Source organism: Felis catus, chromosome E2 (assembly GCF_018350175.1).
Source record: "Felis catus isolate Fca126 chromosome E2, F.catus_Fca126_mat1.0, whole genome shotgun sequence".
NCBI classification, from domain to species: Eukaryota; Metazoa; Chordata; class Mammalia; order Carnivora; family Felidae; genus Felis; species Felis catus.
In genome coordinates, this window is record NC_058382.1 from 12678084 (window position 1) to 12704405 (window position 26322).

Sequence of the window (26322 nt, forward strand, 5' to 3'; positions counted from 1 at the left end):
ACAAGATCAGAAACTCGTATCTGGGGCAGGGCTTCTTCACCTCCTTGGATTAGAACACGGTCTTGAGTTTGAACCACTTCTACCTGTAAGACCCAGGATAAGGTGCTCCACTTCTCTGGGCCTCAGTTTCAATCTGTAAGATGAAAATAATACTAATAATAGGGTGTCATGATGACCCAAGGAATTCACATGTATGAGGTGCTTGGCACCCTCCCCGCATGGCCGGGTTCCTATCAGTGGTGACAATTATTGTAACTATCGTTTGGAATGATCTTCCAGGCACTTCCTGGCTACGCCAGAGTGACAGCATGTCTAATGGTTAAGAACACAGACTTTCCAGAGAACAACTCCAGCTTTAAGATTAACAACATGTGTAGACTTTGCGCACATTTGTCCCTCTCAGCCTCAGTTTCCCCAGCTATAAAATGGAGATGGTAACCCCTTTCTCATTAGGCTACTGTAAGGATGAAATTAACGTGTATAAAGTGTTTAGCACAGCTCCTGACATCCAATAATCCTTTCTCACGTGCCAATAATTTTCCTGTTTTTGCCCAGAGAGGAAAGGGTCTGGCTGAGACCTTTCACCTCTGCCATCCACCCCATAACAGATGGGGGGGGGGGCACACTTTCCCGGTCTGTGGGCGGGTCTCTGACTCAGCTCAGGGCACCCCCTCCCCTTGCCCAGCTCCCCAAACCGGTCGGAGCCCTTCTAAAGGGCTCATTAGAGGGGAGAGGCCCCTATCTCCCTTCCCCCCCTTTTCTTTCAGGATTCCCGGGGTCTGGGCCTTAGGGAGGCATTTATACATAGGTGATCAAGACGACTAGCCCTTTAGGGGACAGGAACGGGGGGTGCTGGAGGCAGAGTGGGGGGTCGCGATGCTGGGTTTTCCAAGGGTGGGGCCGGTGGGGCCGGGATGGCCGGATGCCGCGGCCGCGGGCGGGGCAAGCTGGTCTCTCCCTCCTCCCTCGGGAGCTGTTGGACCTGTTGTCCCCCCCTCCACTTCCGGGCTGCTGGGGAGGGGGACAGAACAGCTTCTCTCCTCCCTCTTCCCCAGCCACCTGTCCTCTAGACAGAAAAGGGAGCGCCCGGAGCGCAGAGGGAAGCGCGCCGAAGCCTGAGCTGGTGAGGGGGCCGGGGCTGCGGGGGAAGACGGGGCTGGAAGCTCGGCCTTCTGGGCGCCCAGGGGAGGAGGGAGGCTGCAGTTTGGGAATCTAGCCCCGGGGAGGAGAGGAGGACGCAGACTCTCGGTTTGTGTAGAGAGGGAAACTAGGAGCCCCGACTCCCGGATCCCTGAGTGAGAAGGCAGGGGCGCTACTCCCCCTTCAGGTAGAGTCGGAGCCAAGTCTACCAGGCTCGGGAAAGGAGGATACGGGAGTCCGGACGCCGGAGTCCCGGAGGGAGAAGGAGATGGGGTCGCTCTTGGGTGGTCTAAGGGATTGTGAGGGGCTGCCGGGAGGGTCCGAGGCTAGACCCTTGGGTAGGAGGGAGAGGCCAGTAGGGGGCGTGCTAAGACCCCGACTCAAATTCCGGTCTGGCCTTCGGGGGTGTGGCGCCCTGGGAGCCATCGAACCCCGCCCCCAGAAACTCCAGGCCACGCCTCCGAGTGCTCAGTTCCAGTCTTTGATCTCCTAGACCCGCCTCCTGGAGCTCTTTTCCACGCGCCCGAGCAGTCGGGAGCTGCTCTGGCCTCGTGGGCCACACCCCCACGCTGCCAGACCACGCCCCCGGAACGCAAGGGCCAGCCCACTCCGCCGGAGCCCGAAGCGGCCATGGGGACGCCGAGCGGCCCGGGGGAGGGGTGCCAGCCGCCTCCGGTACCGGAGTGCGACGCGGAGGACCGGCCCCATGGGGCTACGCAGCCCCAGGTGCACGCGGGGGACGCCCACAAGCCGGAGGCGCCCGAGGTCCCCGAGGCCCCCGAGGAGCCCCAGAGAGTGAAGGAGCTTCCCAGCGGCCGAGGAGCTGAGCAGCAGGCTGAGGAAGAGGAAGAAGTGGGAGAAGGCAGCAGCACGGAGAGCAGCCGCGACGCGGTGAGGGACCTGGAGGGCGAAGGAGGGGTCACGGGGGGACCCAGAGAGAGGCACTGGCGGGTGACAGAGGGACAGGTATAGAGAGACCCGGAGACAGGGAGACAAGGACCAGGACCCAAAAGAGACAGAGACACAGACCAGAGACAGAGGCTCAGAGAGATGAGGATAGAGACACAGACAGAAACCCAGAAACAAAGGACAGAGATGCTCAGAGAAACAGAAATTTTGAGAAAAGAAAATACTCTGAGAGGGACAGACATAGCGATTCAGAGATAGAGACTAAGTCGGAGAGACAAAGCCCAGAGAAACAGAGGGAAAGACTCAGACCCGGGGGGGGGGGGGAGAGGGAGAGAGGCAGAGAGACAGAGAGACAGAGAGACAGAGAGACAGAGAGAGATCCGGGCCTATGAAAACGCAGCGCCGGGAATGGGACCTGGGTATCGAAAAAGGCACCTTCTTTGAGTCGGCCACATACCCCCTCCCCTATTGCCAGCCCCTGGGCCTCCTCCCAGGCCGGGGGACACCGCACCTACACCCTCCCCCACTTGAATAACCGGGCGTGGCGACTGACTGGGGCTGATCAGGACCCCCAGTCCGGGGAATGCGGTGGGGCACGGACCTACCCGGTGGCTGAGGGGTGAGGCCTCCCCTCTTGACCACGCACCCTTCAACCTCAGGGGGAGGCTCCGCCCCCGGCACAGATCCCGGCCACGGCCCCCGCATCCACCCAGCCTGGAGAGAAGGTGCGAGGGGCCGCGCGGCGGCTTCGAGAGCAGCAGCTGGAGGCACTGACCCGCGTGGCCCTGATGGAGCAGCGAGTGAAGGAGCTACAGCGCCAGCGGAAGGAGCTGAGGATCGAGGTGAGGCCGCGGACCTCGTGGGAAGTCTGGCCCCAGCTCCAGGGAAGCCCTCAAGGCCAGGCTCCCAGGCCTTTCCTCCTGCGGAATCCGATTCTTAGGCCTCCGGCCCTATCCTCCCTCCGAATCCAAGAGCTCAGATTCCCAGGCGTCCGAGTGCCCCGCCTCCACACCGTCCTCGGACCCAGGCCTCTGGGCCCCCAGTCCTTGCATTCTCTCCACAGATGGAGGTGGAGGTAGCCCTTCTGCGGGGTGAGCTGGCTGGGGAGCGAGTGGCTGCCCGGCGCGAGGAGGAGCAACTCCGGCAGCTGCTTGGACAGCAGGTGGAAACGGAGCAGGGCAGCCGGGAACAGCGGGAACAGGTCTGGTCCTGCTGGACCTTCACCACCAGTTTCCTTCCTGTGGGACGGATATTCCTGGTGGTGCTCCTGGGACCCGAACCCCAGGGTTATCCCAGGTGGAGACACTTGGTCTGGGTGGGGTGGGGAATGGGCAGATGTACTTGTTTTCCTTCTCCCTCCCTGACCGTGATTCTAGAACCTGACTCACGGCGGGGGTCGGGGGGGGGGGTGGGGTTGCGGGAGTGGGGTCTTCCTTCGCCCCGCCTCTTTGGTCTTTAAATGTCATACTGGGAAAAATGTCAAACCAACAAACAGAATAGTCGGATGGTGGCCGTGTGGTTGTGCCCACCGGCTTCAGCAGTGATTAATCTTCCTGTTTTGTTTTCTGTCCCCCAATTTGCTTCCCTATCCCCAGTTTTAAACACAGATCCCAGCTATGATATTGTATGTAAATTCTTTAAGAACCTATTCGTTCTCTTTTTTTTATTAAATTAAAAAAAATTTTTATTTATTTTTAAGAGAGAGCATGAGCAGGGGAGGGGCAGAGGGAGAGGGAGACACAGAATCCCAAGCAGGCTCCAGGCTCTGAGCCGTCAGCACAGAGTCTGATGCTGGGCTCGAACTCACGAACCCTGAGATCATGACCTGAGCTGAAGTCAGTCACCCAGGCGCCCCTCATTCTTTTTTTTTTTTTTTAAGTTTATTTATTTACTTTAAAGTTTCTTTATTTATTTTGAGAAAGAGAGAGCTCAGGGGAGGGACAGAGAGAAAGAAGGAGACAGAGAAACCCAAGTGGGCTCCACGCTGTCAGCACAGAACCCGATGCAGGGCTTGAACCCACAAACTGTGAGATCATGACCTGAGCCAAAATCAAAAGTTGGATGCTCAACCAACTGAGCTACTCAGGCGCCCCCTAAGTTGATTTATTTTGAGAGAGCGCGCGCAGGGGAGGGGCAGAGAGATTTCCAAGGAGGCTCTGCACTGTCAGCACAGAGCCCAATGTGGGGCTCGATCCCACAAACCATCAGATCATGACCTGAGCCGAAATCAAGAGCCGGAGGCTTAACTGACTGAGCCACCCAGGCGCCCCTAAATGTTCCCTGATTTTTGAGGCTTACCTTAAACTCCTCCCACCCAGGAAGTCTTGGATCACCCCTGTAGAAATTGCTCCCAACTCTCGATTCCCGGTCTCTGTGCCCCACTGCCCTGATTGTCTCAGTCTGTTCTGAGTGTAACGGACCCAGCCGTTACAGATAAACAGAACCAGACAGATAGGGTCCCTGCACTCTTGGCCCTGGCACCCAGGCAGGCTTCTGAGTTCTGGCTGGGCTGGCCTCTGTTTCACTTCCTGTGTCCAGACTGTGGCTCAGAGCCCGGCTGTTCTTTCAGGAACAGAAGCAACTGAGCCAGGAGCGGGATCGGGTGGAGGCTCTTCGCCAGCGACTCCAGGAGGCCCAGGGACAACTCGACTCACAGCCAGAGGACCAGCGTGAGCGACTTCTGCAGGGGGTGCAGGAGGTGAGGCTCCTCCAGATACACTCGGGGACCTGGGGTTCTTTCCTTTGGACCCAGACGTCCAGGCCCTCAGTCCCCTCCTCCCTCCCTTAGGAGTTCAGGCCCCAGCCCTGTAAGCCCCAGGACTCTGGAGGCTAGACCCCCAGGTCCCTCTTACCTCCTTGACCGGGACTCCTGGCCCCGGCCCACTACCCCCTGGGTCCCAGTCTTTTTTTGCATTCCCACCCGCAGATGAGGGAACAGCTGGATGTGGCCCAGCATGCCTACGAGGACCTAGAGTTCCAGCAGCTGGAGCAGGAGAGTCGGCGGGAGGACGAGGACCGGGACAGCCCCGGGGCCCGGGCACTGGACCCCAAGGTCCGGGAACTTCAGGCCAGCGTGGCGCAGCACAGGGTAAGTCGGACCAGGCTGGCCCTGCCTCCCTCGCTGCTGCCCTCTGTCTCCTCCATTCCACGACTGGCCCTTTCTCTGTCCTCCTTTCCCGCCTGGGTCCCGTTCTTTGGAGCAGGGACAAGCGTTGATGTTTATGGAGCATTTACTATGTTCCAGGCACGGTCCTAAATGTTTCATGAGTCTTTGCTCATTGAATCATTCAAGAATCCTAGGAGGCAAACCTTACCTTCTTTCCACTTTATAAGTACAGGAACTGAAGGTCAAGGTGCTCGAGTAATCTTTTCCAAAGGTCACTCAGTCTGTAGAGGATAGAGCTGGGATCTGAACCTACTCGGTCTTGGCCACTGCGTTCTCTGCCTCTCAAACCCAAGTCCAAAAAGAGAACCCTGCCGGCCCTCTCTGGGAGTTTCGTATTCAAGGGTCGGACAGGTCCTACTGGAAAAAGTGACATGTTTTGACTATATTTAACACAAAGTTTTCTAAAGTTTTCAATTGGAAGGGTCTGACATGGTCTCCTTTGCCCACCTCCACTTCTCCGTGTCACTGTCTCTTCTCCCTTCCTGTCTCACATAGCTTCTGTCTGTCTCCATTCTGTTGTGTCTTGTCTCTTTTCTCTGTATCTCTCTTGGGGGTCTGTCTCAGTCCTTCTTTTTTGTATCTTTTTCTGGTTTCTCTCTTTGTTCACCGCGACTCTGTCTGGGTCTCTGTCTCCCTCGGTCTCTATCTGTACATCGGACCCTCCAGCCCCTCCAACCCACCCCAGGTCTCTTCTGGACCCCTAAAAGGGAAGAGGGCACCAGGGAGTTTAACTCTGAGCCCCCAGCTCCCAAGTCCCAGGGTCTCTGTTACGCGGTCCAACAAACCCCGGGCTCTCGAGGAGGACTTGGCTCTGTGGGAGCCAGCCGGGAGCCCCGGGGCAGCTGAGTGACCAGGTCACTCGGGTGTGCCCTGCAGCGCCGGATCCAGGTCTTAGAGGAGCAGCTCAAGGCGCTGGGGGAGCAGATGGCAGCTGAGAGCCGGGGGCTGAGCCAGAAGAAGGAGGAGGCCCTTGAGGCCCTGACGCAGGTAAGTCCTCCTGGAGGCCTGTGCAGCTGTCCTCACGTCCCTCTGGGGGCATCCCGTCGCCACATGGCCCCCCAGGATGTCTCCTGGCGTCAGGGAAGGCTGCTGGGATATCCCATTTCGACTGCGATATGGGAAGTGGTGATCACTTTGCTCTCCCTTAGGAACGGAGCCGACTGCTCCAGCTTAACTGCCTTCAGGGAACCCCTGGAGGGGACTTCTCTGAGTCCAGCCAGGCCCTCACTAAGGTAAGGGGATGTCCTGCACCTGTCAGCCCCTCCCCCCTCAGACCCAGGAGTCCAGGCCCCCAGACCCCTTCTCCCTTGGGATCTGCATTTCTCAGCCCCCTAAATGCATTTACCTTTGGGACCCAGGAGTTCAGGCCCCGGAGCCCCCCCTCCGCCCCCCCAGGGGACCAATAAACAGTCTCTGCCCAGAGCCCTTGTTCCCTAAGACCAGGGTCTAGCTCTCTTGTCACCTTGAGCCTTTGTTTCTCCGTCTGAGAGATGGGCTGACGCTGGAGCCATGGGCCAGAGCATCTGGGAACTGGTGGGTCATCTGTGATCTTTGCGGCTCCCATTAACCTTCAGCCCCTCTCCTGAAGCTCCTGTTCACCCAGAAGACAGACCGCCAGCTGCTGGTGCTGCAGGACCCCGCCGCCCACACCGCCACCGCCACTTCTTCCTGCCTCTTCTCTGTTCACAGCTCTCTGCAGGTACCTTCCCCCCCATGTCTTCCTGTCACTGCGTCTCCAGAACTTTCACGGTGGCTCTCTCTGCCACGGGGGCATGGGGGACAGGGAGGCGTGATCGAGGGTTATTTTAATTTAATTTTTATGAGGCTCAAGCTTCCTGTATCGATTTTCTTTCTTCTGCCTGATATCCTCCCCGCCCCCCTCTCCTGGCAAAATGGAACTGGGTGCCCCCAGGAGGACATTTTCTTTTTATTATTATTTTAAAAAATTAATTAATTACTTTTTTTTTTTTTTAACGTTTATTTATTTTTGGGACAGAGAGAGACAGAGCATGAACGGGGGAGGGGCAGAGAGAGAGGGAGACACAGAATCAGAAACAGGCTCCAGGCTCTGAGCCATCAGCCCAGAGCCCGACGCGGGGCTCGAACTCACAGACCGCGAGATCGTGACCTGGCTGAAGTCGGACGCTTAACCGACTGCGCCATCCAGGCGCCCCAATTAAGTACTTTTTTAATAGAATTTTTTTTTCATTTAATTCACATTAGTTAACATATAGTGCAGTAATCATTTCAGGAATAGAATTTAGTGGCTCATCATTTACATTGAACACCCAGTGCTCATCCCAACAAGTGTCCTGCTTAATGCCCCTCACCCATTTAGCCCATCCCCCCTCCCTCCAGCACCCCACCAGCAACCCTCAGTTTGTTCTCTGTATTTGTTCTCTGTATTGTTCAAACCATCTCTTACAGTTTGTCTCCCTCTCTGTTTTCTTATGATGTTTGCTTCCTTTCCCTTATGTTCATCTGTTTTGTATCTTAAATTCCACGTATGAGTGAAATCGTGTATTTGCCTTTCTCTGACTAATTTCGCTCAGCATAACACACTCTAGTTCCCTCCACGTAGTTGCAAATGGCAAGATTCTTTTTGATTGCCGACTAATAACTCCATTGTATATAGATACCACATCCTCTTTATCCATTCATCCATCAGTGGACATTTGGGCTCTTTCCATAACTTGACTATTGTTGCTAGTGCTGCTATAAACATGGGAGTGCGTGTGCCCCTTTGAAACAGCACACCTGTAGCCTTTGCATAAATGCCTCGTCGTGCAATTGCTGGGTCGTAGGGTAGTTCTATTTTTCAGTTTCTGAGGAACCCCCACACTGTTTTCCAGAGTGGCTGCACCAGTTTGCATTTCCACCAGCAGTGCAGAAGTGTTCCCCCTTTCACCCAGGAGTGCATTTTAAAAGCAGCATTTTAAAAGATTGATAAAAAGACCTCCTCTCTCCACCCCACTGGCCCCAGCCCCCCTCCCTGGCACAGCTACTTGTTTCTTGGGTACCCCTCCTTCCAGCTCTCCCTAACACTGGGGGTCGCCACTTATTAACGGGTTACAACATTCGTTGAAGGGGTTGTTGCTAACTCTTCGAAATGAAACAGAATAGAGAGTGTCAGAGGTGGGCACGAGGTAGGGGTGAATATTAGGTGAAAAGCTTTGTTTCAGGGGCGCGGTTGTGTCGTAAGCGCTTAGATTTTGGCATATCACGTAAGCTTTTTTTTTTTTTTTTTTTAAAGTGTGTAGGGCGCCTGGGTGGCTCAGTCGGTTGAGCGGCCGACTTCGGCTCAGGTCATGATCTCGCGATCCGTGGGTTCGAGCCCCACGTCGGGCTCTGCTGACAGCTCAGAGCCTGGAGCCTGTTTCAGATTCTGTGTCTCCCTCTCTCTGACCCTCCCCCATTCATGCTCTGTCTCTCTCTGTCTCAAAAATAAATAAACGTTAAAAAAAAAAAATTAAAAAAAAAAAGTGTGTCTATCAGCCACTCGTTGGCTAACTTTTTTTTCCTAACTTCACACTCTACCATGGAGATTGTTTTCCACTGATACGTTTAGAGCTGCTCATCATTTTTAATGACTCTAAACGACAACAGTATAAGCAATAGTAATGGTGACAGCTGACGTTTGTTGAGTCCTTGGAGTGTGCCAGGCACCGTTTTATTTTATTTTATTTTTATGGTTTTTTTTTTTTTTTTTTAATGTTCGTTTATTTTTGAGAGAGAGGGTGCGCGTGAGCTGGGGAGGGCCAGAGAGAGAGGGAGACAGAGGATTCAAAGCGGGCTCTGCGCTGAGAGAGGAGAGCCCGATGCCGGGCTTGAACTCGGGAACCATGAGATCATGAGCTGAGCTGAAGTCCGATGCTTACCCGGCGCCCCCCAGGCACTGTTTCAAATGCTTCGCATGGTTTCACTCATTTGGTCTTTGCAATGATACTACCAGGTGGGTTCTTGCCTCCATTTTTTTTTTTATAGGTGAAAAAATGGAGGCAGGGAGGTGAAGGTAGTTAACTCACTGGAATGCAGCAGGGATGGGATTTGAACCCAGGCACTGTTTTCAGTGCACTAACCGCTCCAGGCTCTGGTGGGGTACAGAGGTCTACACGGGGGGGCATTGAGCCTGACCTCAATGGGGCTTTGGGGATTTGAGGCTTTTGTAGTTTACACAATGCTGTTGTGAATACCCGTGTGTGCATGTGTCCTTTTTTGTACACACAATGATACCATTAGTTAATGTTAATTATTATTAACGTTATTGTATTGTCTGATATAATTATATGCAGTGTGTAATATGTAATATATAATATTTATTGATTAGTAACAATCATGATTTTTCAAAAAAAATTTTAATGTTGATTTTTGAGAGAGAAGGAGAGAGTGTGAGTGGGGGAGGGGCAGAGAGAGAGGGAGACACACAATCCGAAGCAGGCTCCGGGCTCTGAGCTGTCAGCACAGAACCCGATGCGGGGCTCAAACTCACAAACAGTGAGATCGTGACCTGAGCCAAAGTCAGATGCTCAACCGACTGAGCCACCCAGGTGCCCCAACAATCATGATTTTTGAAGGCTTAAGGTAGGCCAGGGTCTGCTCTAAGCCATTTTATCTTATTTATTTATTTATGCATTCATTCATTCATTCATTCTTTTTAAGTAGCTCCACGCCCAATATGGGGTTTGAACTCACCACACTGAGAGCAGGAGTCACATGCTCTACCCAACTGAGTCAGCCAGGTGCCCTCTAAGCCATTTTATCATTTCGAAGCTATTATTTGGGTGTGAGAAGCAGTCATATATTGGCAGTGTGACATGGTACCATCTAATACATATATCATGAAATAAACCTATCTATAAAAAATATTTCCTTCTTTGCTCAGAAGAACCCCCAGAAGTAGGTCCCATTATTATCTGGGTGAAGGGTTTGCAGCTCTTCCGTTTGGGAAACGAACTCTCCAGCTGGTTCCCCTGGCAGCCTGATAAAGGTGAAGTGACAACTGGGTTGCCAGGCAACACGACGTCGGGTAATTATGATCCTTAGAAGTAAATTGCATATCTATAAATACTTGCTGGGAGGCCCTGTCCATTCCTATGGAGTTATTACCTGAGCTGCTGGCTCCCGTGGGTCCTGTACCCACTGCGTGGATCTCCTACCCGCCTTGCGCCTGGATGTCACCTGGGGGAACGTTCCAGGCCCTCTCCTGGGTGTTCTGCACGAGGTCACTCACATCATCCTTGCACCAACCGCAGCAGCAGGGTGGTGGGACGGCGCTCACTTTACAGAGAGGAAATCAAGCCTGAGAAGACAGGAATTGCCAAGGTCACACCCCCAGGAAGTGGCCGAGATAGCTTTGACCCAGGTCTGCCTGTTTCCACGGCCCATGCCTTTCAGGAGGCAAGGGTGTCTCAGGAATCCTTCAGAATCCAAGTGGGCAACGTGGCTAATACTAGCTCGGAGGGAGCAGCTGGGGACCGCCGGGCACATCTGGAGCCCGGGGAGTATTTATTTACTCAGCCAGGTAAACAGACAAATGGAGAGTATTAACAAACAATACTCTTCCTTGCTCCTTCCTCTCTGTGCCTCCAGGTCCTGTTAAATCCCTCCCAAATCCAACCCTCCCCCCACCTTTCCAGGCTCACGTGGTAGCTGAGAGTCCTGACCCTGCTTGGGTCCAGCTGTTCTCCCACTTCCTAGGTGGTTGAACTGAGACATGTCTCTTTGCCTCAGTTTACTTAGCGGCCGAATGGGAATCACAGAACCCACTGGTTAGTGGCTAAAGTGCTCAGCATGATGCCTGGCACGCGGTAGGTGTTCGGTGAATGTGCTGCTGTTACTATGATTATAATTACAATTATTAGTAGTATTATAATTATTAGCGCCCTTCTTCCACCTACTCCCACCCTCATCTTTGGTTTGGGGACCCTAGACCAGCCTCTTCATTGATAGCTCTCTCCACCTTACTTTTTGTCTCCCAGCAATCTGTTTCCCACGCAACAGCCAGTGATCGCGACCCCTCCTCCTTCAGTCCTCCCCACCACAAGCTGTCAGCGGCCCTCTGGGCCTCCTCACCTCAGCCTATGAGTCCTTCCATGATGTGGCCCCTGCCCGCTTGTCACCACTGTCCCCCATACACGCTCTGCTGAGCTGCAGGAGCGCTGACCTGCCAACATCCCATACTTGCTCCTGCCTCAGGGCCTTTGCATTTGCTGCTGCTTCTACCTGAAACACTGTTCCCCTCAGTCTTCCCTGGCCAACTCTCACTCTTTGGGCCTTAGGGTCAGCATCCAGACCCACCCTTCCAGTTGGAAGGTGATCCTCCTTTCTGATACCTTGTTATCTTTACTCACAGCAATTTTTTTTTAAATTTTTTTTTTAACGTTTATTCATTTTTGAGAGACAGAGCATGAGTGGGGAAGGGGCAGAGAGAGGGAGACACAGAATCGGAAACAGGCTCCAGGCTCTGAGCTATCAGCACAGAGGCCGATGTGGGGTTTGAACTCACAAACTGTGAGATCCTGACCTGAGCCGAAGTCGGACGCTCAACCGACTTAGCCACCCAGGTGCCCCATCTCACAGCAATTTCTGATGATGCACTTACTTGTATGATGGTTTATTCAGTTCCTACAACATAAGTGCCATGCAGACAAGGCTTGAGTCCACCTTGCCGACTCACTTCCTCAGTGCCAGGTGTCTAAGGTCTCAGCGAGGATGTGCTGGGAACATCTTTCGAAGCAAGGAAAAGAGTGAACAGACACGGGCTCGGTTTCCTCCCTGTGAAGGGGAACGAAACTTTCCCAGCTCCTTAGGCTTTTCCTTTTTTTTTTTTTTTTTTTTTTGATGTTTATTTATTTATTTTTGAGAGAGAGAGCATGAGCGGGGAGGGGCAGAGAGAGAGGGAGAGAATCTCAAGCAGGCTCCCTGCTGTCAGCACAGGGCCCGATGAGGGGATCGAACTCACAAAGCCGTGAGATCGTGACCTGAGCCAAAGTCAGATGCTTAACCGACTGAGCCACCCAGGAGCCCCCCTGTGGGCTTTTAGAAGTTTAGGTAACTCTGCAGAAGGCCAAGTACATCGTTAGGCATATAATGAGCACTTGATAAATACTCGCAGTTCTTATTTTTTCAAACTTAAAAAAAATTTTTTTTAAATGTTTATTTTTGAGAGAAAGAGAGGGAGTGAGAGCGTGAGCCAAGGAGGGGCAGAGAGAGAGAGAGAGAGGGTCCGAAGCGGGCTCTGTGCTGACAGCGGACAGCCCAATGCGGGGCTCGAGTTCACAATCCTCAAGATCATGACCTGAGCCACCCAGGCGCCCTGGAACTTTTTTTTTTTTTTTTTTTTTGGTTGGAGATAACATGAGTGTAGAAAATCACGTGGAACACTTGCACAGCTTAATGATTACATGGGAACACTCTGGAACTGCCAGCTATGTCAGGAGGTAGACCCAACAGCTGCTCCGGAAACCTGCCGCATGCCCCTGAATGATGACCCCCTCCGCCTCCTAGAGAGTGGCCACCAGCCTGACCTTTACAGTATCTATAGTCTCTCTCTTTGCTTTCTTTTTTTTTTTTTTTTTAATTTTTTTTTCAACGTTTATTTATTTTTGGGACAGAGAGAGACAGAGCATGAACGGGGGAGGGGCAGAGAGAGAGGGAGACACAGAATCGGAAACAGGCTCCAGGCTCCGAGCCATCAGCCCAGAGCCTGACGCGGGGCTCGAACTCACGGACCACCGCGAGATCGTGACCTGGCTGAAGTCGGACGCTTAACCGACTGCGCCACCCAGGCGCCCCTCTCTTTTTGCTTTCAAGTTCCGTCAGTTAAGTGTGTGTCCCTACACACTATAGTTTAGTCTTCCTTTTTCTTTTTCTTTCTTTCTGTCTTTTCTTTCTCTCTCTCTCTTTTTTTTTAAGTGGCTGTATGCTTTAAGTCTTTATAGACTTCCCCCTCTGTTTCTTTTTTCTGTCCCCTTGGCAATTTACTTGGGGAGGAAACCAGCTGGGCGTTTCGTGGAGTTTCCCAGGCAGGGTTTGCTGATTGCCTCGTGGGGGTCATTGTCACCTCTCTGCCTCTTTGTATTTCCTGTAAAGTTGACTGTGGGGCCCTGAGCAGATGCAGGCTCAGCTTTGTGCTGGGCGCCGTGCACCTGTCTCTCTTTTTCTGGCGTGGGTGCCTCCATCTTTCTGAGGGGTCTCAAGTGCTAAAATTCTAGTCTGTTGTTCCTCTTCACCAATTCATTGCAATACTTCTGTCGAGAGACTTGCCTTCCTTTACTGTCTCACAGATTAAATTTTTTTTTAATGTTTATTTATTTTTGAAGGAGAGAGAGACAGAGTGTGAGTGGGGGAGGGGCAGAGAGAGAGAGACAGAATCCGAAGCAGGCTCCAGGCTCCCAGCTGTCAGCACAGAGCCCGACGCGGGGCTCGAACTCATGAACCAAACCGCGAGATCATGACCTGAGCCGAAGTCGGACGCTTAACCGACTGAGCCACCCAGGCGCCCCACAGATTAAATATCTTGATGAGTTGTGATCTACAGCAGTGAGTACCCTTGCTGGTGCTCAAATTATGCAGCGTATTGTTTTTATTATTCTTTTAAAAAATATTTTATTTTGGGGGCACCTGGGTGACTCAGTGGGTCAAGCGGCCGACTCTTGATTTTGGCTCAGGTCGTGATCTCACGGTCGGGAATTTGAGCCCTGCATGGGGCTCTGCGCTGACGATGCGGAGCCTGCTTGGGATTCTTTCTCTCCCTCTCTCTCTCTCTCTCTGCCCCTCCCCTGCTCAGGCTCTCTCCATCTCTCAAAACTAAAAAAAATAAACATTAAAAAAACCCACACATCATTGTTTAAGGAAAGGTTTTATTTTGGGGGTGCCTGGGTGGCTCAGTTGGTTGAGCGTCCTACTCTTTAGTCTTGGCTCAGGTCATGAACTTGTGGTTTGTGGGAGCTGCTTGGGATTCTCCCTCCCTCTCTCTCTGCCCCTACCTCACTTGTGCACATGTGCATGCTCTCTCTGTCTCAAAATAAATAAACTTAAAAAAATAAATAAAAATTTTTATTTTTAAGTAATCTCTATACCCCACATGGGGCTCAAACTTACAACCCCGAGATCAAGAGTCACCTGCTCCACTGGCTGAGCCAGCCAGGAGCTTTTATGATTTTTTTTTAATGTCTGTTTGTTTTTGAGAGAGAGACAGAGAGAGAGAGTGCAAGCAGGGGAGGGACAGAGAGAGAGGGAGACACAGAATCTGAATGGGGCTCCAGGCTCAGCTGTCAGCACAGAGCCCGACACAGGGCTCAAACCCACAAACTGTGAGATCATGACCTGAGCTGAATTTGGATGCTTAACTGACTGATCCCCCCCCAGGCGCCCCAAGGCGCTCCTATTTTTATCATTCCTTATTATCTATGCAGAGTTGCTGTTTTTTCTTTCTTCTTTTTTTTTTTTTTAAGTTTATTTATCTTGAGAGAGAAAGCAGCAGCAGCATGGGGGGGGGAGGGGCGGGGCAGAGAGAGAAGGAGAGAGAATTCCAACCAGGCTCCGCACCCTGAGTGCAGAGCCTGATGCAGGGCTCTATCTCTCCAACCGCAGGACCATGACTTGAGCCAAAATCAAGAGTCAGACACTTAACAGACTGAGCCACCCAGGCAACCCTGGTTTTTCTTTTTAGAATGATTTCATTGTTCTTTCTTTTTCTTTCTTTCTTTCTTTCTTTCTTTCTTTCTTTCTTTCTTTCTTTCTTTCTTTCTTTCTTTCTTTCTTTCTTTCTTTCTCTTTCTTTCTTTCTCTCTCTCTCTCTCTCTCTCTCTCACTGTCAAATAAGTTTGTCTTCATTTTTTAGTAACTTTATTTTGAAGTAATGTAAGACTTACAGAAAAACTGCAGAAATAGTAGAAGGAATTCCTGTACACCTGGCATTCAGGTTCTGTAATTAACATTTTACCACATTTGGCATTTGCTTTCTTATCCTTTCTCTCCACACACACACACACACACACACACACACACACACACACACACACTTTACTATCTTTCTCTGCAGCATGATTCCCCTTTACCCCTAAACCCTTCCTACATTTATTACCTAGGGTCAAGGTCACTCTCTTATAAAACCACAGTGCAGTGATCAAATTCAGGAAACTAACACTGAGATAATACTAGTAAAATAACCAGATCCTATTCGTATTTTGTCAGCTGTTCCACCGTTGTTTTTTCTAGCAAAACCCAAAGTTTTTTCTGGTCCAGGAGCACAGGTTACATTGGGTTGTTATGTTTATTTATTTTTTTAAAGCCAAAATTCCCCTTGTTCAACGTTTGAAGGGTATGGCAGGATATTCAGGGAGATGACTCTCCCACCCTTGTTTCCATCCATCAGTCCACCTCCTGGGCACAGCCTGGGTTACCAGTTTATTTATTTAGAGAAACAGATAGAGAGAGTGAGCAGGGGAGGGGCAGAGGGAGGAAGACAGAATCCCAAGCAGGCTCCATGTTGTCAGCGCAGAGCCCGACACCGGGCTCGAACCCACAAACCGTGAGATCGAAACCGTGAGATCGTGACCGGAGCCAAAATCAAGAGTCAGCCGCTTAACCACCTGAGCCACCCAGGTGCCCCTAGAGTTCATCCATTTAAAGTGTACAATCCAGGGGCGCCTGGGTGGCTCAGTCGGTTGGGTGTCCGACTTCGGCTCAGGTCACGATCTCACGGTCCGTGAGTTCAAGCCCTGCGTCGGGCTCTGTGCTGACAGCTCAGAGCCTGGAGCCTGTTTCAGATTCTGTGTCTCCCTCTCTCTCTGACCTTCCCCCATTCATGCTCTGTTTCTCTCTGTCTCAAAAATGAATAAACGTTAAAAAAATTTTTTTAATAAAAATAAAGTGTACAATCCAGTGGTTTTTAGTATATTCACACACAGAGTGGTGCAGCCATCCCCACGATCCGTTTTACAGCATATTCATCACTCCCAGAAGAAACCCTGCACCCTATAGCTGTCACCCCTCAATGTCCTCCTCCCGCATCCCCTGGCAACCACGAATCTACTTCCTGTCTCTAAATCTGCCGTTCCGTGCCTTGCCCTGTGTGGTCCTTGGTGACTAGCTGCTTTTCCCCAGCATCACATGTACAGTGGCTTTCTGATAGGAGCCGAGTAGCTACTGGTTTTCCTTGGCGGTCCTCCGGCTTAACAGTTGAGACTGTTGTGTGCATGGGCCTTGTGTGTTTGTTTGTAGGGCTCCATCGGCCTCCAGAGGACTGGAAGCCTGCCCCGGAAGAGGGGAGAGAGAGCGAGCCAGAGGGGATCCCCCCGACCTCTATCCCTCCACTGTACTGGTGAGGGTCTCCCCACACCTCCCCCCCCCCATTATTCCCACGTACCTCCTTCCCCCCCACCACCCTTCCCCTGGCAACGATGGAGGAATCTGGATGCCTGTAAGGCGTGGGGGGTGCTCAGACAAGGGAGCATCCTGGTCCCCTAGCCCCAGCCCTTCTTTTCCAGGACCCCTGCAGGCCTCGGCCCTCCCAGCAACATCGGAAGACTCTGGAAGACACCCACTCTATCAGCTGCTGAACTGTGGCCCTGGGAACAGGTGAGACGTCAGGGAGAAGGTGGGGAAACGGGAAGAGGCCAGGCCACTGGAGCCTGCCCTGGTCTCTGTTCCCTCCTCCCAGCTGTGGGGCCCTCCACCCAGACATCGCCCGCATGGAACGGCTCCTGCAGCAAGCTGTGGCGGAAAGGGAGCGACTGCTCAAGGCCAGGGTGAGACCCCAGCCCCTCCTGCTTCGGGTCAGGAGATCCTACTCCAGCCCCTCCTCCCTCAGACCCAGGAGTCCAGGCCCCAGCCCCTCCCCTTTCAGACCCAGGGATCCAGGCCCCCCCCAGCCCATCCCCCCTCAGACCCAGGGGTTCAGGCCCCCCAGCCTATCCCCCCTCAGACCCAGGAGTCCAGGCCCCCCAGTCCCCTCCTCCCTCAGACCCAGGAGTCCAGGCCCCCAGACCCTCCCCTTTCAGACCCAGGGATCCAGGCCCCCCCCCCCCAGCCCATCCCCCCTCAGACCCAGGGGTTCAAGCCCCCCAGTCCCCTCCTCCCTCAGACCCAGGAGTCCAGGCCCCAGCCCCTCCCCTTTCAGACCCAGGGATCCAGGCCCCCCCCCCCCAGCCCATCCCCCCTCAGACCCAGGGGTTCAGGCCCCCCAGTCCCCTCCTCCCTCAGACCCAGGAGTCCAGGCCCCCAGCCCCTCCCCTTTCAGACCCAGGGATCCAGACCCCCCCCCAGCCCATCCCCCCTCAGACCCAGGGATCCAGTAAGTTTTCCCCCACTTCTTATTGGTTAGCATCCTCATTGCGTCCTTCCTCCTGAACCCACAGGAAGGGATGAGAAGAAGCACAGAAGGTTCCTCAGGCCCTGTTGTACCTGCCATCATGGTCAGTCCACCCCTGCCCTCAGCCTCACCTCCCTGCTCTGTTTCTGCCCTGGCCTCTGCCCTTTATCTCACCCTCTCCTCTCCTCGAAAGGCATAGAAAAGTGACCTTGGCAAGGGGAGGGGAACTCAAAAGGCCTGGTTTCTGTTCCCACTATATCCATGACATGTCCTCGGGTAACATGCTCTACTTCTCTGTGCCTCAGTTTCCTCTTCTATAAGTAGGTGACAATGTCAGCAGTTACTGTAGAATGAGGGCAACTATATGCTGAGGCTTTTCAAAACTTTTATTTATTTATTTTTTATTAAAAAAAATTTTTTTTAACGTTTATTTATTTTTTTTTAATTTTTTTTCAACGTTTTTATTTATTTTTGGGACAGAGACAGAGCATGAACGGTGGAGGGGCAGAGAGAGAGGGAGACACAGAATCGGAAACAGGCTCCAGGCTCTGAGCCATCAGCCCAGAGCCTGACGCGGGGCTCGAACTCACGGACCGCGAGATCGTGGCCTGAGCCGAAGTCGGCCGCTCAACCGACTGAGCCACCCAGGCGCCCCTCAAAACTTTTAAAAATGTGTTTGAGTTTTTAAAAAACTTCACTATACAAATATTCAAGCATATGCAGAGGTAGAATAGATTGATAAGCCCCTGTATACCCAACATGCAGCTTTGGTGATTATCATTATCAGTCTTTTTTTTTTTTTTTCTTTTTTAAAGGTTTTTTTTTCTTAAGTAATCTCCACACCCAACGTGGGGCTTGAACTTACAACCCCAAGATCGAGAGTTGCACGCTCCACCAACTGAGCCAGCCAGGCGCCCCAGTGATAATCAGTTTTGAATCTTGTTTGACTTGCCAGCTTTGTTTTACTGATCCCTCACCTACTTCCCATCTTGCACTGGAATATTTTAAAGCATTTTTTTTAATGTTTATTTATTTTTGAGAGAGAGAGAGAGAGAGACAGAGCATGAGCAAGGGAGGAAGAGAGACAGAGGGAAACACAGAATACAAGCAGGCTCCAGGCTCTGAGCTGTTAGCACAGACCCCAATGCAGGGTTCGAACCCACAAACCATGAGATCGTGACCTGAGCTGAAGTCCCTCGCTTAACTAACTGAGCCACCCAGGTACCCCATGCACTGGAATATTTTAAAGCAAATTCAGACATTGTATCATTTCGTCCATACCTCACTGTGTATCTCCAATAGGTAAGTTCTCTTTTCAACATAACAAAAATCCCATTGTCATACTTTATGAGATGATTAATAATTCTGTAACATTCTAATGGGTGATCCATATTCACATCTTCCTAATTGTCGCCAAAATGTCTTTTTATGGTTGGTTATTCAAATCTGGATCCAAACAAAGTACACACAATGCGTTTAAAATGTCTCCTAAATCTCTAATACTAAGAACCCTGTTGGGGCGCCTGGGTGGCTCAATCCGCGGCTCAGGTCATGAGGATCTCCAGGTTCACGGGTTGAGGCCCCGCCTCAGTCTCTGTGCTGACAGCCTGGAGCCTGCTTTGGATTCCTTGTCTCTTTCTCTCTCTCTCTCTCTGTCTCCCTCTCTGCCCCTTCCCTATTCTTGCTCTGTATCTCTCTCAAAAAATAAATAAAAACATTAAAAAAAAAAAAAAAGAATCCTCCCTCCCTACTTTTTAAAAAATGCCATTTATTGGTGGGAAAAAAAAAATTGAGTCATGTATCCTGTAGAGTTTTGCATATTCTGGATTTAGCTGACTGTTCCTCATTAAAATTTTATTTTTATCTATGCTAATAGCATGAATACAAATGCTTTGCATTGGGGGAAGTGAGGGTCGCCCATTGTACCTCTGGAGGCCCAAGCGTTTTCTCTTGCTGAGAAGACTTCGAATCTTATTCTCTACTTCTCCACGTGCACCGATCGAACCGTATTTTGTGAATTTATTTTTCCCGTAAATGATCACTTTGTTCCCAACCTGCTTTTTGTTTTCTCAACCATCTGTCCTTTCCTTATTATTATTACTTTTTTTCAACCAAAATTTGAGTGCCTACTGTGTGGTAGACCCTGGGGTACGGCAGTGACCCAAATGACAGTCCCTGCCCTGGGGGAAGCTGGCGTTTAGGGAGGCACATCGAAAAAAACACCAGCATCAATAAGTAAAATAAACAGCGTGTCAGGGGCTGATAAGAGCCAAGGAGTAAAATATACCGGGAAGGGCAGTGGAGCCTTCGGGCTGTCAGGCATGAGCTCTGCCTCATTAAAAATGAAGCAGTCCTGCTTTGGAGCATCATCATTTATTCATCAGCCCCCTGCTTTGTGCCTGGTCGCGCCTCCCCCACCTCCACCCCAATTTCACCCCAGGCCGCCTTCTTGTGCGCATGCCCAATCCCCGGCTGGGACCCTGAACGAGAGCTCGAGAGCTTGTCCTTGAAACACCCTCGTGAGGAGGGTGCTGTGATAGCTCCGAATGTCAGCACAGGGGAACCGAGGCTCCTAGAGGGGCAGGGGTTCCGTGGGGGTGACATGGAGGGGCAGCGGTGGAGTCGCGAGCCCCGAGCCTGTCTATTCTCCTGGATTGGGGCCCTGCTCTGCCACGTCCTACCTGGGTAACCTTGGTGAGTCACTGCCTGTCTAGAAGCCTCAGTTGCCTCATCTGGGAAATGGGGACAATAGACGGTGTTTTGGTTTTGGTTTTGGTTTGGTTTTGGTTTTTCTGTTTTGTTTTTGTTTTGATTTTGAGAGGAAGGAAGGTGATCACCACTGTGATCACTTCCCACAGTGCTGAACACGGAGTGAGACCTTTCGTACACGTCGGTGACCGTTAGTGTAACTGTCTGGATTTGGTGACAGGACCCATAGAAGATTCCAGGCCCCGCTGGCTGACCTTGTAACTGCTTCTTCCCCTCCTATGCATTCCTCCAGCTCCTCTGCACCTGCCCTCCACCTTCCCCATCTCCATGCAGTGAGTCTCCTCTGTTTCTCAACCCTCCTTGCTCTGGCCTTACTTCTGTTTCCTCAACTCGTTTTCTCAGCCCTTGATACCCAAGGCGTGGCCCATGGGCCAGCAGCACTGACCCCTGGGAGCTTGTTAGACATGCAGAACCTCACACCCACCCCTGACCGAACCCGAGGCAGCATTTAAAAAAAATTTTTTTTAATTTAATTGTATTGTTTTTATTTTAGAGAAAGAGAGAGCAAGCATGTGATCAGGGGAGAAGGCAGAGGGAGAGAGAGAAAGAATCTCAAGCAGGCTTCACGCTTGAGAAGGGACTCCATTCCACGACCCTGGGATCATCACTCCAGCTGAAATCAACCGACTGATTTCAGTTGGGACGATCGACCTACTGAGCCATCCAGCCACCCTCCCCCCTCCCCCCCTGTGGCTGCATCTTTAACGAAATTCCTAGGGGGTCTGCCTGTGCGCTCAAGTCTGAGACACAGTGCTCTGAGCCTCAGCGTGACTGTGGGGGATTATACCATTCTTTGCAGGGAAAAGAACAGGTGCGATCAGGCTGGGCCTTACGAACAGTAGACACTTTCATTGCCTTAATTTTTTTCCCTCCTATGGCCAGCAGAGATGATCGCTGTGCTTGGTGAATCCTGGCTCTGTCGGCTCTAGCTGTGTGACTTGGGCCTAGTGACTTAACCTCTCTTGAGTCTTGGTGTCCACAGCTATAAAATGGGGGTAATAATGTACTTCCGTCCCAAGAGAGTTTGAGGGGGCCGAGGGATTGTCCCTATAAAGCGCTTAACACAGGTAAGAATTGCTGATTTCATCACAAGAATAACCACAATAGTAGTAGAAACTGCTCTCAAGTATTGATCAAGTATTGATCACTGATCAATTGATCCTGTTGCACAGGATATGAGGGTCCCACTGGGCTCCCTCACTTCTCTGACATAGCTCTTGTGTTTCAGAGTGAACTCTAGGGGCGGGAAGACCTGGATTTGTGTTTCAGCTCTACCACCTAGAAGCCCTGTGATACCTCGGGTGGATTATTTTATATTTTTGTACCTCAATTTGCTCATCTGTAAAATGGGGCTCCTAGTAGCCCCGTTCCCAAGGGCAGTCCTGGGGAGTCAAGTTGTTGCTGCTAGAAAGCCCTGGGCAAGGTGCCACTGTCCAGAAACGTACCTGCCAGATCACGATCATTCTCATGATGGCCACTCTGGATATTGCTGTTGAAAGGCTGTGGCGGGCCTCACAGGTGAGCTGCAGGACCGCCCCCTCCCTGACCCTTTGATGTCAGCCGCCCCCTTCTCTTCCTTCCTCAGGCCCCGCCCACGCCCCCGCCCCGCCCCCCAGGCCCCCGGGTCTTGGATCTCAGGCAGCACCTGGAACGCTGGGGCCACAACCCGGAGAACTGCCCGCACGTGAGGGTGTCGGGGGGCTGCTGCCGCGGATCTCTGGTGAAGATGGGCGGCCGCATTAAGACCTGGAAGAAACGGTGGTTCTGCTTTGACCGCCAGGCGCGCCGCCTGGCCTACTACGCCGGTAAGCCCCGCCTGGCCGCCTGGGACCCGGGACCCCAAGACCCTGGAAGTGGCCACAGCGGAGGCCTTCCCCACCGGACGCCTAAGAGACACCCCCCCCCCCCGCCCCCTTCTATCTTAAGCCCACGAGTCTGGCTCCCCAGCCCCAGGAGCAACCTGGAATCCAACCCCCCAGCCCTCCTCAGTAACAGGGGTGACAGTTTCATACAATTCTGGCCCCCCAGACCCCATTTCCCTAAGACACCCGGGAAGAGCCTGAACCGACATTGTCCGGGTCCTCCCCCACCCTCAACACCCAGGGGTCCAGGCCCCTCACCCTCCCTCTCCAGGAGAGCCCATGATTCTGAACCTCTCCTTGAGTCTCTTTTCTTCTCCAAGACCAAGGCACTCAGGGACCTAGGACTCCAGCTCCCCAGACCCCATTCCCCAGTCCTGTCAGTCTCCCTTCCAACCTCAACATTCACCCACCTCCCAACCAGGGTATTTTAGGGACCTTCAGACTCTGTCACCAGTCCCTCACCCCAGCACCAGTCTCTGGAGTTGGGTCCGGCCATCCCCGCTCTGACGCACAGATGCAAACCTCTCACTGGCTGTTTCTCCCTCACCTCCCTCCATCAGACAAGGAAGAGACCAAGCTCAAAGGCGTCATCTACTTCCAGGCCATAGAGGAAGTCTATTACGACCACTTACGCTGTGCCTTCAAGGTGAAGCCCTCGTGTGGTGCCCCCCTGCCCTCCTGGTCAGAGCCCCTGCAGTCAAACCTTAGCTTGTCCCTGGGAAAGGCCACCCAGAGACTGCACCATCAGGGTACTCCACCCAGCACAAGAGCCCACCGGTCATCTCACTGTAGCAACCAAAAATTAACAGCCCAGTCTCTGGCTCTCTGCCACTGTTACTTGTCTTGGGGCAAAAAAAAGATTTAGAGCAAAAATTTGGCAGGCTCTGATGCCAAGCTGGGAATAAATGACTGAAGACGGCAGGGTGAGACCCAGGCAGCCTGGGACCATCTTAAGGAGATGATCGTTTCTCAGCCTCTGCCCATAGTTGCCAAGTGGGAATGGGCCACATGGTGTCACTTCATACTCTATTACCCTGGAGGACTCAGGAATTCGAAACTTGTACAAGTGCAGTGCCAGAAATGTAAATGTTGGCAACTGGTATAGTATTTAGAGAGCTCTGGAGAGCAACCGACTATGGCCTTTTATTTTTTAGGAATGTTTATTTTTAAGGGAAGGGAGGGAGAGAGGCAGATAGAGAGTGGGAGGCACAGAATCTGAAGCAGGCTCCAGCTCTCAGCTGTCAGCACAGAGCCCAACTCGGGGCTCAAACTCACGAACCTCGAGATCATGACCTGAGCCGAAGTTGGACGCTTAACCGACTGAGCCACCCCGGCGCCCTGACTATGGCCTTTTAGAGCTTAGATTGGAACCCCAGCTGTGGGACCTCAGGAAAGTGACTTCCCTCAGCCAGCTTTATTTTTCTCCCCTCCAAAATGGGCATAGTTCAACCCCGTTTCCTCAGAGTTGAGAAGGTTAACAGCAGGCAATGGGCGTAAGGGATTTACTCAGTTCGGGGCCGGCAAGTAGGTACTTAATAAATGAAGTGTAGCTACTAGCTTTCCCCAGTGACAAACCAGGAGAACCTAGATTCTGGAAAGGGGAAATTTGAAAGCTTGTATTTCTAATATATAAGGTACACTACAAAGGGGACATGAGTCCTCCAAATAAATTCCTCCTGCTCCCCAAATTCGAAGCCTCCAAATGTTAATTCGTTTGGTTTTCATAACCCAGTGAGGTAGGTAGCATTATTTACGAAGACAGATGGGGGACTTGGTTCAGAGAGCCTAAGTAACGTGTCCAGTGCCACACAGCACATAAGTAGCGAGGCTGGGATTCGAACCCAAATGCCCTCGTAACCACCTTCACTCTGCTTACTCCAGAGCCCCAACCCTCGCCTGACGTTCTGCGTGAAAACCTACGAACGCCTCTTCTACATGGTGGCACCGAGCCCCGAGGCCATGCGCATTTGGATGGACGTCATCGTGACCGCCGCGGACGAGAATCACGCCCCCTGAGGGGCCCCGCCCTCCCGGGGGGCGTACTGGCGAGGCTCCGCCCCCGCCCCGCCCGCGGCCTCGCCTGCTGTCGAAAAGCCCCGGGCCCGCCCCTTCGGAACTTCCGGGAATCCTGCCGGTGCCGCGGCTCGGCGGGCCCGAGCCGCGGCGTTTGGGGCTGCAGGTGCCTTCCCGCTACGGGAAGCCAGCCTCAGGGGCCCTGCCCCGGGCAGGAGGAAGATTGCAGGGGCGGGAAGGAACTATTTATTGGTGCTCCTGTGATACCGAATTAAACACGGAGGAAAACAGTGACTGCTGCCGTGGTTTCTAGCACAGGCGTCCCGGGCCCCTTCCTAGGCCTTGGCACATAATTATTCCCTGTACCCTGCCCTTGACCAGTTAGCTCCTCCTTCCTCAGGTCTTCTTTGGGATGTCCCCTCCTTCAGGAAGCCCTTCGTGGCTCCCTCAGCTGGGCCAGGCATCCCACTTTGAGCTCCCCTCTCCCATCCCTGAACACCCTAGGTCATCACTGGTAATGGGTCTGCATCCCTTATGGACTGGGAGTCCCATGAGGTCAGAACCAGAGGTGTCCTGGTTACTGCCATGTCCTCAGCACCATAGGACACGTTTCATTCCATGAAAGCGGAGGAAAAATGCTTCCCTTTCACCTCTTGGTCTTTGTTCATACTGTTCCTTTTGCTTAGGCACTTTTCCTCAGTCCACCCTACTACTCATCACTTAGGTCATAGCTCAGGTGGTTCCTTCTCCAGGAGGCCTTCCCTGACTTTCCGGGCTGAGACAGGTGCTTCCTCTGGGCTTCCTCTGTGCCAGCCCTGATCACTCTGCCTGTGCTTCTCCCATCACAGCCTTGAAGACACTGGGTCCTCACTGCTGATGAGGGTGTCTTCCTGTGCTGAATGGGAGTCCCAGGAGGCAGGGATTGGGGCTGTTTGGGTCACTACTGAGTCCTTGGCACAAGCTCTAAGTGCAAACAAGGTGTTGAAGGAATGTCTGCTAGCTGAATAAACTGACGAGAAAGACCTGCTGAGGACTGAGGGACAGTGGAGAACAGTCAGACAAAGGGCTCTTCATTGTTTAGATCTTCCTCAAGGTGCTCCTCCTTCAGGAAGCCCTCCTTGATCCACAGTCCCCTGGGATCACTCACTTTGGCGTGGACCACTCACCAGAGTGTAGAGACAGGTCTTCACCCACGGGGAAGACCTCTCTGGAAGTAGGTACTCAGTCCCTCTGGTCCCCATTTCCCCAGGACCTAGGTGTCCCGTTGCAGGATTTTTTGAGGGTCCAGATGTGGTGCTCCTGAGTCTTGGGAATGCAAACACCCCAATCCTCAGGCCCTCAGGGATCCCCGGTGTCCCTTGGCCTTCACTTCCAGGTGCGAGACATCTGGATTCTTGGATCAATCCATTCCCAGCCCCTCTACAAACTGAATGCTCACAAGAGCAGGAATTGTTAATTTTCTCTCTCTCTCTCTCTCTCTCTCTCTCTCTGTGTGTGTGTGTGTGTGTGTGTGTGTGTGTTGGAAAGAGAGAGAGAGAGAGCACATGAGTGGGGGAGAGGGACAGAGGGAGAGAGAGGATCCAAAGCAGGCTCTACACTGAACGATGAACATAGAGCCCGATGCGGAACTCGATCTTACAGCTCTGGGGTCATGACCTAAACTGAAATCAAGAGTCAAACATTCAACAAACTGAACCACCCAGGCGCCCCCTTAATTTTCTTTTTGAATTTGTGTTTTGTAGGTGAGGTAGGAAGGGATATCATGCATTGAGTTGGAAGGATTGGAACCTTGGCTCACACAAGGTTCCACCTCCTGCCACCTCCCGCCTCCCTGGGACAGGTTCTGTCTGCCCTTCCCTCCCTGCCCCTGCTCTGTGATCATTGCCACCCTCCAGCTTCCGCAGGGCCTGGGTGCACCTGGGACAATCAGGGCCATGCGCTTGTGCCTCATGGCATCTCAGGGTGGGGCATGGCAGCGGGCAGCTGCGCACTAGAAGGGGAGCCCAGCAATCCAAACGCTCTGGTTGCGGGACAGGGTCTGTAGGTACCTGTGAAGGTCTGGGCTCCCAAGCGCCCAAGATGTTTGTCTTTGGGAACATGACATTGAACACCAGGAGGGGTGGAGAAAGATGGCAGAAGAAAGGAAA

At 52.5% G+C, this 26322-nt stretch overlaps 1 protein-coding gene across 3 annotated transcripts; it reads left to right on the forward strand.

The window, feature by feature from the left end:
* Window positions 1–968: 968 nt before the first annotated feature.
* PHLDB3 (pleckstrin homology like domain family B member 3) lies at window positions 969–24469 on the forward strand. Of its 3 annotated transcripts, XM_006941187.4 has the most exons (16): window positions 970–1123; window positions 1634–2031; window positions 2709–2891; window positions 3113–3250; window positions 4619–4747; window positions 4976–5137; window positions 6092–6202; window positions 6364–6447; window positions 6804–6914; window positions 16442–16541; window positions 16708–16798; window positions 16881–16968; window positions 17578–17634; window positions 21886–22105; window positions 22723–22808; window positions 24044–24469. In XM_006941187.4, the coding sequence occupies exons 2-16, from the start codon at window positions 1771–1773 to the stop codon at window positions 24176–24178; spliced, it is 1956 nt and encodes a 651-aa protein (XP_006941249.3). In that variant the 5' UTR covers window positions 970–1123; window positions 1634–1770; the 3' UTR covers window positions 24179–24469. The 3 variants fall into 3 exon arrangements, with proteins under 3 accessions (XP_044901883.1, XP_044901884.1, XP_006941249.3); XM_045045948.1 differs by lacking the exons at window positions 22723–22808; window positions 24044–24469 and adding an exon at window positions 22584–22722 and having other exon boundaries at window positions 969–1123; XM_045045949.1 differs by lacking the exons at window positions 21886–22105; window positions 22723–22808; window positions 24044–24469 and adding an exon at window positions 20794–21879 and having other exon boundaries at window positions 969–1123.
* Window positions 24470–26322: the final 1853 nt, after the last annotated feature.

Bases quoted from the DNA above. Each gene is read 5' to 3' on its own strand.
- PHLDB3 (XM_006941187.4), top strand. From the start codon at position 1,771: ATGGGGACGCCGAGCGGCCCGGGGGAGGGGTGCCAGCCGCCTCCGGTA. The intron at 6,203-6,363 runs GTAAGTCCTCCT...GCTCTCCCTTAG, and splicing joins CCCTTGAGGCCCTGACGCAG to GAACGGAGCCGACTGCTCCA. The intron at 6,448-6,803 runs GTAAGGGGATGT...CCTCTCCTGAAG, and splicing joins CCAGCCAGGCCCTCACTAAG to CTCCTGTTCACCCAGAAGAC.